General features: G+C 46.8%; 1 protein-coding gene across 1 annotated transcript in view; it reads right to left on the reverse strand.

The window, feature by feature from the left end:
* COL27A1 (collagen type XXVII alpha 1 chain) overlaps positions 1-13,560 on the reverse strand; it is a 163,168-nt gene that overhangs the window by 19,521 nt on the left and 130,087 nt on the right. The window contains exons 39-42 of the mRNA XM_042786709.1: positions 4,910-4,963; positions 4,681-4,788; positions 3,159-3,212; positions 2,811-2,864 (exon numbers count right to left, since the gene is read on the reverse strand). Of these exons, the coding sequence (XP_042642643.1) occupies positions 2,811-2,864; positions 3,159-3,212; positions 4,681-4,788; positions 4,910-4,963 (270 nt within the window). The remainder of the gene's footprint in view (positions 1-2,810; positions 2,865-3,158; positions 3,213-4,680; positions 4,789-4,909; positions 4,964-13,560) is intronic.

Consider the following 13,560-nt stretch of genomic DNA (forward strand, 5'->3'; position numbering starts at 1 on the left):
CCCACCTTGTCCTTTGTCTTCTGACTGAGAAAATCCTGCAGCCTGGTCAGCTCTAGGACTGTGGGACTGAGCTCCTCCAGGACTTCCTGATGCCTCAGCTGCTCAAAAGGGAGATGAAAGGTCTGTGCTAATTCTTTGGAAAGTTGCAGTGAAAAAAAGTTAGAGTAAAGGGCAGCAAAGTAAACATGTTGGGATACAAATGGAAAATGCATGGAGAAGAAGGGAAGGCTTGTTGTTGTTGGCTCCTGTCCCAAAGTGAGATACACCAGTTTGTAATTTTTAAAAGGATCCCATCTGGACTGCTTTAAGCAGCTGCCAAGTACAGGCGTCTGCTCTGAGCAAGGCCTCTTTGAGGAGCTGTAAATGTATTAAATGCGGCGGAGTAGCTGGCTGGTATGGCACAAGGGAGCTGGATTCCATAATAATACCTCTCACCAAGCCGCTTTCTTCTCTGGAAAAGGGAAGACCTTCCCCACCATTATATATCCCCCTTTCTTCAGCACAGCTAAGAATGTTGTTTAAAGCTCACAGAGCAGACATGGTCCCATTTTCATTTTCTCTTAATTTCTCAGATTCAGGCATCCATTTTCATGTTTGCATGCATGTGCAAGGTTAGAGATGTCCGGAGGGAAGGAATCTGTCTATCCTTAGGCTGGGATTCAGGCAACTCTTAGGAGATAAGAAAGAAGGATGTATAAGAAAACTCAGATGCAAGACTTGTGGAGCACCTGGATGCTGCAGGAAACAGTGCTGGAGGCTCAGCACGCGATGCTGTGCTCTCCTCATTCAGCTGGAGCTGCTCCCCAGCAAGGTGCCAGCAGACCCGCTGACCTTCCAGGAAGATGTGAGTGAGATCCGGCTGTCAATGGTCATTAACAAATCTGTTCTCAGCAGGATGCATTAGATGCTTTGGCATCTTTGTCAGGCTTCAGCTTGGATACTTGCATGTAGAATTAATTTTATCATCAACATTGTTGTGCTCTGATGTCACAAGATCCATGTTATCTCTGAAGGAGTGCTCTTCCAGTGTGTATTTGCAGAAAAATATTTTGTTCATGAAGAGGAGCGTGCTTCACTGAGTCCTTCAGTTTAATAATTTAGGGACCATTTGCTACCAAAATGATGGGAGCTTTCAAGAAGATGGGAACTTTCAAAGTTTTAAAATAAAACAACAGCTGCAATTTAAACAACATAGATACATATCTGCATATCTCTTACTCCTTATGCTGTAAGGCCAATGGCTGATCTTGCTTTTGGTAGTCATGACTCATAGCTTCTTGCCAGGATGCTCAAGTTTTAACAGTAGGACTGTGAGAAACCTCTGGCCAGGCTCTCAACTGACAATGTGCTTGGTCGTGAGCTCTCTCATTATTATCCTGGTCTGGTTGTGCTTGGTTAACCCTTGTCACTTCCCTCATGGACACTCAGCAGGATACACCTGAGGAGGAATGTTGCTGAAGTCTGGAAGAGCAAGAGGTGCAGCTCAGGAAGCTGATGGGGCAGCGTCAGAAAGGCTGGGGGTTGAGAGGAAATGCAGCAAGGCAGCAATGGAGATGCGGAACGGCAGGAACATCACCAGCTGTTCCTCCCTGGATGTGTTTCAGCAGCAGGAAATGAGATCAAAAGCAGCAAGACCATTGTTCATCCCCAAAGCCAAATTTCTGAGGCAGGTGACACAACAGTTCACCCATCCTACTGACTCCTGGCCACCAGCACAGAGATTTGCTGCTGCACAAGGAGTCTCCAGGAAGAGCACAGAGAGAAGCGTGCTCAGGAGCCTGAGCTAAAAGGACACATTCGAAGCCCCAGGGAAGCCAAGCCCTTGGGATCTCTGTCCCACAGACTCCTTTTAGAAGCACTGAAGCTCCTGCTCGCACACATACAGCTGCAATCACACCTGTGTGCAGAGGGAAGCCTGGAAGCTCTCCCGGCAATGAGGAGAGGAAAACGAGAGAAAGGAGTTCATGCATGTTTCCTCTTCATGGGGACCCCATGACTGACCAGCCCCAACTACCATCACTTCCCTTCCCACACCGAGGGAGGGAGCATCGCTGCCACTACTGCAGGCACGTGAGGGCCTCCAGCAGCCCTGAGTACAGCCAACACCAGCTGGGAGCGCGGAGCAGCCAGCTCTGCCGACAGGAAACCATTAAAGAGTGAGTCACTTCTCCAGCCTGAACTGGTTATGGCTGTGCTGACTCAGCAAAAGGGGAAAAACACAAGGGGAAAGCCGCTGTGGAAAGAGGGCTCTGACTCAGGCCAGCTGCAGCAAGGGGGCTTGTCAAGGGGTGGGTGGATGAGCGAGGTAAGGGGGTGGCAGGCGATGAGGAAAATGGAGCAAGGGCAATGGAGAGGAGACCGGTTCTGCCTCACTTACAACACACTATCAGCTGATTTAAGCACAGAGGGGCAGCTTGCTGAAGATCAGCTAGTTTGTGCAGGGTGTTATTCTGTCTTGGTCACAGAAAGCTACTATTCTGATTCCCTCCAGCTTGGGGATTGAGCAGAATTTCTGAGGATGCAGGAAAAACGCATCTTCAGAATGCATGCTGTCTGGCTCAGCCACCAGCACAAGGGCGTGTGGAAAAGCATATGCTAGTGGCACGGGTGTCCCAGTGCTGACGTGCAGCAGTAAAGCTGCAGAAGTTATGTAGTTGGCCGTGCTGTAGAGGAGGCACCTCTGCCTCTGCAGAGGTGGTAGAGGAGGAGAGCGCAAATCCATGGGTGTTATGGCAGTGGGGCAATTGTCCCCATGTCAGCTCAGCTTCCATGCCAATGGAAGATGAGATGGCTAAATTCTGCAAACTTACCTTTTCCCCCTTTGTCCCTGGTGGTCCAATTGGCCCTGGTGGTCCTGAATGTCCCTGTGGAGAGCAGACAGCATGTGAGGAGACTGAAGGTCATCCCTGGTTTCCTGTCAGATCTCACAAGCCCTGTGTTGTACATCCCAGCTTTGGAGGGATACATGGGTCAAGGCAGAGATGAACCAAGTGCATCTAGACATGTCATGATGGTGCAAATGGAGACTAGGGAAAGAACTTGACTGAACTCAAGTTCAGAAATAAATCGTAGTTTAAGAATGATTTTGCATCTTAGAGTGGCAGTTTTGCTGTATTTAAGAACAGACAGAAGCTGGACAATAAGGATAAAATCCCTACCTGGTAACCCTTTAAACCAGGTTCCCCTTGAGCACCCATCCTTCCTGGTGCACCCTGGAGAGGCAAACACAGAAAGCACCATGAGAGTTGCCCGTGGGTATTACCCCACAGGAGAGGATGAACTGGACTATGCAAACCAAAGCTCAGCACTGCATGGGAGTGTGGCCACCTGCTCTCCTGGCCCCTGGTGAGTTTTGCTGCAGCCCTCTGAAACACTCCTGCTTGGCTTTACCCTCTTACACACGGACAGTGATGCTAAGAGTCCATTCTATGTCTTTGCCAGCCTGCAGCAATAGGTTCCCCACCTCCTTCAGATTTGCTACCAGAAATGACTGTATAATGTGTGCTCTTCATCATGTCTTTATAACCAAATTAGCCTTGCACTTGGAAGTTCACCAATGAGACCACTTTCATGCATGGACCTAATCCTAAACTGCTGGGAGGAAACCTTTTGGTGTGGGTTCTGAGGCCAAGAAAGGAGTTTTCTGGGTTGTGATGAGGGCACTGAAAGAGCTGTTTATTGCATCTTTAGCAGAGTGAACAAAAGGGTTTAAATCAGATCATCAGATTAAAGTGAATTGCAAATTTGCCATATAATCCCATTTAGCATGGAAGAAAGCCCTTTCCACAAGGCAGAGACATGTTCAGTCCAGTGCATTACTGCTTCCTTGTGAAGTAATCCATGGAGGCTTTGTCAAAGAACAGGAAGGGAGGATATATGTATGGGGAAGCCATAATTTTTAGTGCAGGAAAACACTATCAGCAGTACCATTACTCTATCACTCTTTTGCCACTGTTCTGAAACATCACCATGATTCCCAGTTCATGAATGACTCCTGCTTTTTCACTAAGTTCTACCAAATATAGGGCAAGAAGTTTCCTTACCGGCCTGCAGTGCATGAGGAGGTACTTATTACTTACTGCTGCTGTCCCAATGGATTTGTCTCATGTGCCCAAAGCAAATTAACTTTCTTCCCTCTCTGCCATACTATTGCTGTTCTCTCTGAAAGCCTCACCTTCAGTCCCCAACTCAAACCTTTTCCCATTCTATATTTCTTCTTGCTGCAAGTGTTTTAGATAAGTAGATCAAGAGTGGGTGTAGAAACAGGGCAGAAGTCCAAGGCAGAGTTCCTTATAACAACACAGTTTGACTTGGAAGCAGCTCTTGCCATGAGTGTGCAGTCTCAAAGGAAAAGATCTTAGCAAAAAATATCTTATCAGCTCACTCCCTTTTCAAGAAAAATCCCCAATGTTTCAGCCCATGTGGGGAGTTGTGAAGAACCGCCATGATGCAACATGAGCTGGATTCAAGGGGCACCAACACAACCACCACTATGGAGTCTCTCCTGTGCTGCTCAGAGCAAGTCTTATGCTGTTTTGGTCAATTAAACCCATCTAACATAATTTCACTTTCTGTTCTCTAAAGCCTCTGTTGGGCTTTCTGTTTCATTCAGTCCTGTGCCTATCACTGCTAGTTACATTTTTGCATGTTGTGTTCAATCATTTGCAGAGCTCTTCTCACCATAGGTCCCAGGGTACCTCGGGATCCTTTAGGGCCTTGGTTCCCCTTCGGCCCCTCCTTCCCTGGAGATCCTGTCTCGCCAAGCTGCCCCTGGTAGCCCTTGCTGCCCTGCAGAACAAAAGCACTGACATTAATGTAGGACAAAACTGTTTCCACAGATAAATATCAAAGATGAACAAAGAAAGGGAGATCCAGAGGAGGAGATGTTATCAATAGCAGGTGTTCCTACCTTCTGGCCAGGCTTGCCCTTTTCTCCCTGTTTTCCTGGTTTCCCTTCTGGTCCCTAGGAAAGCAAAACAAGCCGTTGGAATGGGAAAACAAAGAAGTCCCATCCCAACCAGCCACTCCCAGACCACTTTCCCGGTACACTCAACCCTGACAGTGTCCTTGCCCATCCTATCTGATTCCCATGGGAGCCAACAAGGAGGCTAGGAAGTCATGCAGGTAAGGCCGCGATTCACAGATACTACAGCCAGACTATGGCCGAGTTTGTTCTTGAGCTGCTCCAACACATGGAGGAGAAGGAAACCTCATTGCTTAAAGGTGGAAAGATCTCTGTGCCCAGGTGACTATAGGGCAACACGACTGAAATGTGATATATTTCATCTTCAAATCACATGTTGAAGACAGGTGGGTGATGGAAAACTGCCATCTGATGTGTGTGTGTCTGTCCTCAAGGATGGAAAAGGGGGATCTCAGAAGGGCTCCTTGAAGATGGCACCCTCTGAACTGAAAAATGGTGCCTGTCCAGTCACTGCTACAGAAAGGGCTGAAATGTGGAGAACACATTTACCTCGGCCCTCACAAAACATTTCCTCTGGTCTGCAGATAGAGCCGCCATCTGTGCACCGCTGCTTTGCAAAGAGTTGCATCTTTGACCATCAACTATGGCACTGAATTGGATATCAGTATTTTTATATGGTTTTAGGATACTGGCAGTGGAACCATTGCCTCAATAGCAATTCTCCTTATTTTTACCTCATAAAAAGAGGCAGCCATTTCATTTTCTATATACCTGCCATACACAGCTTTCTACTCACAGTGCAAACCCCTTCCCTCTATTTGTATTAACACTACTGCAACACACAGTACATAGAAATCACAATATACTGCTCATGGATCTAGAAATGGAGTGGGATGCAAAACTTCAGGTGGGAACAACAGCTATGAGAGACAGAAATGCTGGCCTACTTTGCGCACCTCGCGTGGGTGCCTCACAGGCAGCAGAGCCTGCCTCCCCTCTTTGCACGCACAGAGCAGAAATTAGCTGTGATGAGTGACTAAGTATAGCACGCTCTCCTTAGGGAGCCCAGGAAGTTCATTTTTTCAGTGTTTGACCCCGTTGGCTGCAAGGCAGACAACATATTTTGGATTTGACAGAAAGAAGCAAAAGTATCGCTGAAGAAAATAACTCATTCTTTTTGGCAATTGCAACAAACTTTTCAACAACATCTACACACCAGCACAGCATCTCTCCCTCTGCTCTCCCGCCTCCCAGTTAAGAAGGTATAATTTTCACCACCGTTGATGTTGCAGTCTCAGCTGAACAAAAGCAACTTATAAAGCTAGCCCTATCGGAGGGCTTTCACTCTGATCTGAAACATGGGCCTCATAAGTGCCTGCTCTTAACACAAAGGAGCAATTCAGACTTATTATAGCCCTAAAGAACTGTGCCAGTTCTTCACTTCCCCAAAGGGAATAGCTCCATTTTACCCAAGTCAAACATTTCAAGAGCCCACCCTGCCAAAACCCTTAGAGCTTCACAAAGGACAGGTCCCTGCCCTGGAGCACCCGAGCCCTGTTCTGTTGTCTCTTCCATACTGCTTGGGGATTTTTTTGCTATTTTTTGCTGCCACTTTCTAAGAGATCACTTTTGGAAATATTTTCCCACAGATGCTGAGCAGCCGCAACACATGATGAATCGTGGGTGCCAAGCCTGCACAGCGTCACCCACGTGATTTACACTTTTGACAGGAGTACAGAGAAATTCTCACCAATGAAAGCATCAGCCTGGGATGGCCATCCCCATCAACCTCTCCAACTAGCTCACCACTGGACCTGGTACCAGGTCCCCCAACTTCCCCACATATCGGTCATAATGTGCGTAGCAAAGCAATAATAATGCTTGCAGGCCCTGTTCTGCAGAAATACGGTGATGCTTAGTGGCTTGAAAATTTGAAGAGTGAATAGTGGAATCACTTACAAAAGTTTACTGTCAAAACGAGATGTAAATGAATAAAGACACAACTGGGATTTCTAATTAGTTGCATAGTGTTTTTCCGTCAGTCTCCCTGGACTGTGCACTAAGATCTTTTGGAAGCATGGGCAATAGAGGTTTCTTGCAAATGGGAGAAAGCCCGTTTTAAGATAAATCTTTTCCTGGCCCCAGTCATGGCCACACCCATGATCTTCTTCAGCAGAATCATTTTGCACACTCAGATGTGCTCCTGAATTGCTGTGCTGTAACAGCTCTTGAAACAAATATTTCCATGTTATGGTTCCATCCCCAGGATGAGGATGCGTTACACTGTCTGTAAGAAATGCAGCAACTAGTGCATTGATGACATGTAGCCTTTTATCACTGTGCAGGGCAGATGGACCCTGTTCACAGGGGAGGTCATGAGGATCTCACAGCTGCTTCAGAAGAGTTTGAAATACAGCTTGGTTCCCCCCACCTGGTTACTTCTACGCTATACTGGGAAATGTCTTTGCTTTTTGAGAAGATGGGTTCAGGCCTTCAATTTTCCCATCCGAGAAAAAAACTTTCCACACTGCTTCTAAAATCTTCCACCATTCAAGTTCATGCTTGTACCCACAATCATGAAGTACAGATATAGGGTTAGAGTCATCTGGGAGAGGGAAAAAACCCAAAACATAAACCAAACTTTGTCAGTTCAAGCCCTGCTCACAGAAATAAACTTGATCTACAGAAGAGTGTACCATGTTCAAACAGGGTCTCAACTTTTTCTGGGTTCCTTCAGCTTATCTTTCCATGTTGGTAGAGTCTGAAGAGAGATACGGGCTCCAAAAACTCCCTGTACCGGCTCTTCCCTTTGTGACGCATTAGTCTCATTGATCAGGGATGTTCATCTACTCCAGAAGGCTCTCTTGGGTCCTCCAGCTGGGGTGGGGCTCCTTCCTCATTGCTGGAGAAAAAAAAAATTGGCAGCATCTCCAACTCTTGTCAGTGATAGTGAGACCAGCTGTCACTTGCAGTAAACTACGGAGATCTTCCTTTGAGCCTCCCTCACTGTTGTAAGCTCTCGTCTGCCAGTTAAAAGCTTTGTTGGTATAAATAAATGGGTCAAACTGTGCTGGCCACACCATCAGCAGACGTGGCTTGGATCTTGCAGCCTGAACCACCTCCTTGAACAGAGTAAGCTCTATCAGAAAAGGATATTTCTGTGCTCTACCAGCATGCTTTCTAGGACTTTGGCCAGCAGAGCTCTACTGGTGAGCGGGAAGCCTACCATATGTCTGATTTTTCTGGATGTGCTTTCTTCAACTGCGCAGGAATTTTGCCCAGATGAATTTAGAGGCAGTTCAACACTTGTCTGGGGTTCCTAGATATGCGATATCTTTACTTGTGATGTTCCAGATGTGGTTGTAGTTTGTTGCAATCCCAGACATTCAGAGGACACATGCACTGGTTTGCACAGTCACTGTCATATGCCACACATTACACAGAGAGTAACAAGCCCAGCAACAACTTTGGTAGCCTTCAAAAAAGGTCAGATCCTTTTTCTCTCCATCTTTCTGACTCATCTGCCCAGGGATGGAAAAATCAGGGTCAGAACCAGGGGAGAAACCCAAAAAAGATAAAAATAAAATTCAGTGAGATTGCAACTTCATCCAGGGTCTCCGAAGTACATCAGGAATCTAGCAGCTTTTGGTACCTCCTTCACTGTAGTGTGAAGTTCCCAGGGTTCCTACTCTCTTTAGCAGAGACTGCAATGAAGGGCAGAAGACGTACAAAAGCCTATACATAAGAATAATTAATTCCAAGTTCTTTTTGCTGGATTCAAATCAGTTGGGTTAGCGTGCCAAGGCACTAAACACTTGATGCTTTTATTCTCAGGGTTTGTACACATTTTGTTGTATGCTTTGGGTTACTGGTTTGCTGAGAAAACAAATCTTTCCAAGCTTCTTCCGTGAGCGGGATTATTTTTAAATAGTGATTTCTCTTTATATACTGCACTCTTCACTAGAGAAGCATATCAATACCTCCAGAAGATGATGGCATTTGTGACCAGGGACAGTGGGAAGCAGCAGTTTTACAAAGTCACATGCCTTCAGGTATGCCAAAATATCCAAGGAAAGCAAAAAAATTATCATCTTAGGGCTAGCATGTTTAAAATTTCACTGCCAGTTTCAGTAAGGACCCAGTTTTATAAGGTTTTTTTTTTGTATGGCCTTAGATATTCCCCTAAGGGGAAAGCTGGAGGGTTTATTTTCCAATGCAAATAGATTAATTTTTAAGCAAAAAGGAGGCTTTCAGCTGCTGATGGCCTTGGCAGCAAAGTCAAGTCTCTTGCACGGCACAGCAGTAACATTTATTGAGAGCAAATAGATGAGCAGCCCAGCTTTAAATTCTCAAGACACCAACAGTGGAAATACATGTTATGACAAAAATATCCAGAAAAACAAAATAAGGAAGTTGAATGAACTGCAGAGAGATATGCCCCAAACAGAGCCAAATAACAAAGTGTTAAAACCCAGACCCAAACTTCCAGAGACCCAAATTTTGCCCACATTCAGTGATGCTCTGCTACATGAACTAGATCTGGGGTAGTGGTTACCGAGACGTGACTCACCGTCCTGGTTTGACTCAAGGGGAATTGTGGCTCTTAGCACTTCAGAGGGTAGATGTGTTTCTGCTTTGCTTGCAGACTTACAGCATGACACAGGAGGGAAGGTCTTCGAGGGCGCTGATGAGATAGTTTCCCAAAGCCTATCTCAGGCAGGTTCAGGGTTACTCAGGACTGTTGTGGAGCAGGGAGCATATTTTCAAGTTTTTTGGAGCGTCATTGAGTGAAGGTCTGAGGTCACTCCTCTCTACCAAAAATGAGGCAGGAAGAAACAGAAGAACCAGAATGCAACTACTGAGTAAAGAAAAGAAAGTGCCAATGGTGATGGGGAAAAAACCCATAGGTGATAATTTGAGGCACTGGACATAGAAAGGACAGAAAAAATAAAGCAGCAATAAAGGTAAAAAGCATGAAACATAGGATGACCATGCCCATATTGTTTAGGGCCCAGCCAGCAAGCTCATTTAAAGGGAAATGAAAAAGCCCTATATCATTTCCTACCGCTCAACAATGTCTCCATATGAGAACCTCTACTTAATAAACTTTGATCGAGAGAAGCCTCCCCCCATGGAGGACAGTTCACAAGCACTCAGGAAATTAGTGGGATTATTGGGGCCGGGCATTTGAAGACATAAATGTTTCAGATTTATAAGAAACACATTTCATAATCACTCTGCCTAGCAGTAGTTTGGAAGGGGAGGAGACAGGGCAGCAGCTCCTGAATGTGTATGGGGAAAGAAGAAAGACTCAACTGTTCTTGAGAAGAAAGACCTGATTGTACTGTGAGGTTCAGAGGGCTTCACTGGGATCACTGGGAAGTAATGGGCTCTTGGCCTGCTTGTGAAAACCCAAGTGGTGAGTGCAGGTAGAGCTGGCTGTCTGAATGCAAAGAAAAAGCAAGATGGGGAAATCCTGTAAAAAGATCTCGGATGGAAAGACTACAGCTAGTGTCACTACTCCCTTCCTTTTAGCTGCGTTCCTCAGCTTCAGATGTGGAACCCAAACCAAAATCTTGTCTCCCAAACTCTTTGCCTTAGTGCAAATTCTTATCTGCACGCAGATGTTGCTCTGAAATATTCTACTTCTGGTTTTGTGGATGAGGAGGTTTATTTATCTTGATTTTTCTAAGCAGCCACAGTGTAACAAAGAGAATCATGTGCAGAGCAGTGCTGTGTGCTCTCAGCTGGTCTGGTTTGGTCTGATAGCTCTGAAATTGTTGTTTCTGAGAAAGTCCCTTTTTTCCCCTCTTTGCCTATATTTCCTCATCTCTCAGGAAACACAGGGGACAGAACTTCCACCAAAAGGCTTGATGGTCAGGTGGGAAGTGCAGGAAAAGTGTAAGCCCTCATCCCCACTGAGCTGTGAAGCTTTCATACATGATGACATCAAAATCCTCCACAGAATTAGCTGTGTTGGCAGCTGACAACTGGGAAGAAAGGAATAGACAGAGCACCAGGGCAGTATTACTCTGATTTATACTAATGAGCACTACTTGTGCTCTTTTTTTCTCCCCCAAACACCATGGGTTAATATCTTCCTTTTGAAGGACACAGATGCCCTGGGGTTGTGGAAGAGGAGGGGAATGAAATCCTCTCTTGCAATAAGGAGGGGAATCTTGGAGTAACTGCCCAAAAAGTGCGTCTCCTTCGTCTGAGTCAGGAAAGAAACCGTGCCAAGTCAATGGGATTTATTTCAAATTCTGGCTCATTTCGACTCCTATTAACTCTAAATGAAGACCAGCTGGGATCAGCCTGCCTTCCCCAGCAGCAGAGAGAGCAGGCAGAGCTGGCTGCCTCCCTGCAAGGGTGAACGGCCCCTTGGCTGCTGGAGAGCAACCTCGGTCGCTGCAAGCAGTGGGTCCGGGGGAGTGGGAGAGCTCTGTTATTCCCTGCAGCATTCCCAGGGCTCACAGGCAACCCCGGGTCCACTCCAAAGGTTTCAATGGATTGGGTGGGCTGAGTCACAGATACCAGAATAGCAGACAAGGGGGATCCCCCCACGCCCCAATAAAATCTCCCAAACAACTAAGTCCACCATGTACCTCTCCATAAAATGGGATGTTTAGGCTTCCACAGAAGAGGCTGAACCTGGGGCCATCAGTGATGCACTGATTATTAAAGCAAAAGAAGGAGAAGCTGATTGCTGCTAAGGTCAGAGGTGCCCAGGGATGACAACATTGCTTCTAGAAGGTGAAGGAGAGAGACCTGGGGACTGGAGCTATGCGGAGAGGCACTCATCTTGACCCTTGCTCTTGCGTTATTCAAAGCAAAGAGTTTAAGCATGCTTGACTACATTCCTGAATAACTTTATTCACCTTTGATTTTTGATGCAAGGCAAATACCTGCTTATGGCTTTGCTGGGTATTGGTCTACATGAGTAAGGATATTCCAAGGCTGTTAAACAATGACACACCATGGCCAAGGGCAAGCACCTTCAGCTATAGAAACAGGGCTCCAGTAGAGGAACAGACTCTGCTGATGTAGCAGCTACTGGAAAGCACAGGCTGTAGGGCAGGAAAACTATGTCCTGTTGTGTCCCCTCCTCCTGTGTGGAAAGGTTAGCTGTGGTTTGGGATGTGTGTCATGCACAAGCTCAGGAGACATCCAGCTCTGCAGCAAAGGGCCATGCCCTTTGGCAAGCACAGCTGTCTCAGGAAATATCTACTGAGATGTGTCTGGCCCGTGGGCCAATACAGCCCATACCGAGCCACTGCACAGGGCACAGGAGTGGGACTGGGGAGCTCTGGTCCCCCTCTGCCACCAACCGAACTCATGCATGATGCCAGGCAAGTCACTTTACTACTTTGAGCGCCTACTGCTGACGTAGTATTCAAAGGCAAGATTAGGAGTGACAATACTCATTTCCTAGACTAAAGGTGTGGGGAGCTCGCTGTTACCACCGACACACTGCCGGGGCTGTCACAGCCCTCCCCTGTACACTGAGCCCAGTATTCTCCATTCCTTCCATTGCTCAGTCTGAGGGTAACCCCACACCCTCCCATTGAGGGACTTTAAGAAACTTCATCCAAGTAAGAGCTCCACAGACAGCCCATGGACCAGGGCATGAAAAATAGCTTTTCCAGGAAACAACAGCTCAGCACATTATCAGAAAAAAAGCACAGATTCCTGCACAGAGAGCAGAGGTTAAAACCAGAAGTGACTCCCGGATTGTCCTTCAGCAGCCGCAGCGTTTTCAGGGAGCTGGATGCCATGTAACTGATGTGGCGTTGCCAGCTGTCGCTGAGCTCATGTGTTCGGAGTGAATGGCTGGATTCAGCGACAGCAGAGCGAGGCACTTTGTGGCAGAAAATCTTTGAATCATGTTTTCAGTGGCAGGAAATAGAAAAGAACAAAGAACAAGAAACCACTCTGGGACAAATTCTGCTGTAAGTGATGTTTGGACAACTTTGCAACAGAGCAGTGTGTCGGATGAGAACGAGCTCCTGCTCTGCCCTGGCATTACAGAGCCCAGAGCCCAGCCCCATCTCAGCTGTGACCACAGCACGCCGTTTCTGAAGTGTCTCTGCTAGCTTGGAGCAGAACGTCCATCCTGGCCAGCAAGCCCTTCCACTTCAGGACTGTAGCCTGTAGATGACAGAGAAACAAGAATGCGATGGGAAGGATGCTGTCCTTGGGACACCAGCCAACGCTGCGTGTGGAGTTTCTGCTGCTCTGGGGAGCGATGTGGCCGAGACCACAGTGCTGGAGCCAAGACCCACAAGTTCACCCAGCGCTCTGTACTAGGCCAGATAGTGGCTTTATACTTTTCAAAGCACTCTGAGTTCCCTCAAAAAACCTTCTCAGATCTCCACCCCAGCCCAGCTCCGTCACTCTACTCTCTAGGAGAGCAAACGAAAGGACTTTGGACCTTGTCACATCAGAGCAAAAGGATTTATCAACACCTGCAGCTCTTTTGGTCTGCTGGTGTACATCTGCACCACGCAGCAGGGCCGGCACACACAGCCAGATCTTCTCTGATGTAATTGTTTATGGCGATTTATACCATTGGAGCATCTGGCTCAAAGCCTTCTCAGTCCTGACGTGGCTTGAATGACACTGCAGATAGGATTTCA

This window comes from Tyto alba, unplaced genomic scaffold (assembly GCF_018691265.1).
Source record: "Tyto alba isolate M040663 unplaced genomic scaffold, T.alba_DEE_v4.0 Super-Scaffold_11, whole genome shotgun sequence".
Taxonomy (NCBI): domain Eukaryota; kingdom Metazoa; phylum Chordata; class Aves; order Strigiformes; family Tytonidae; genus Tyto; species Tyto alba.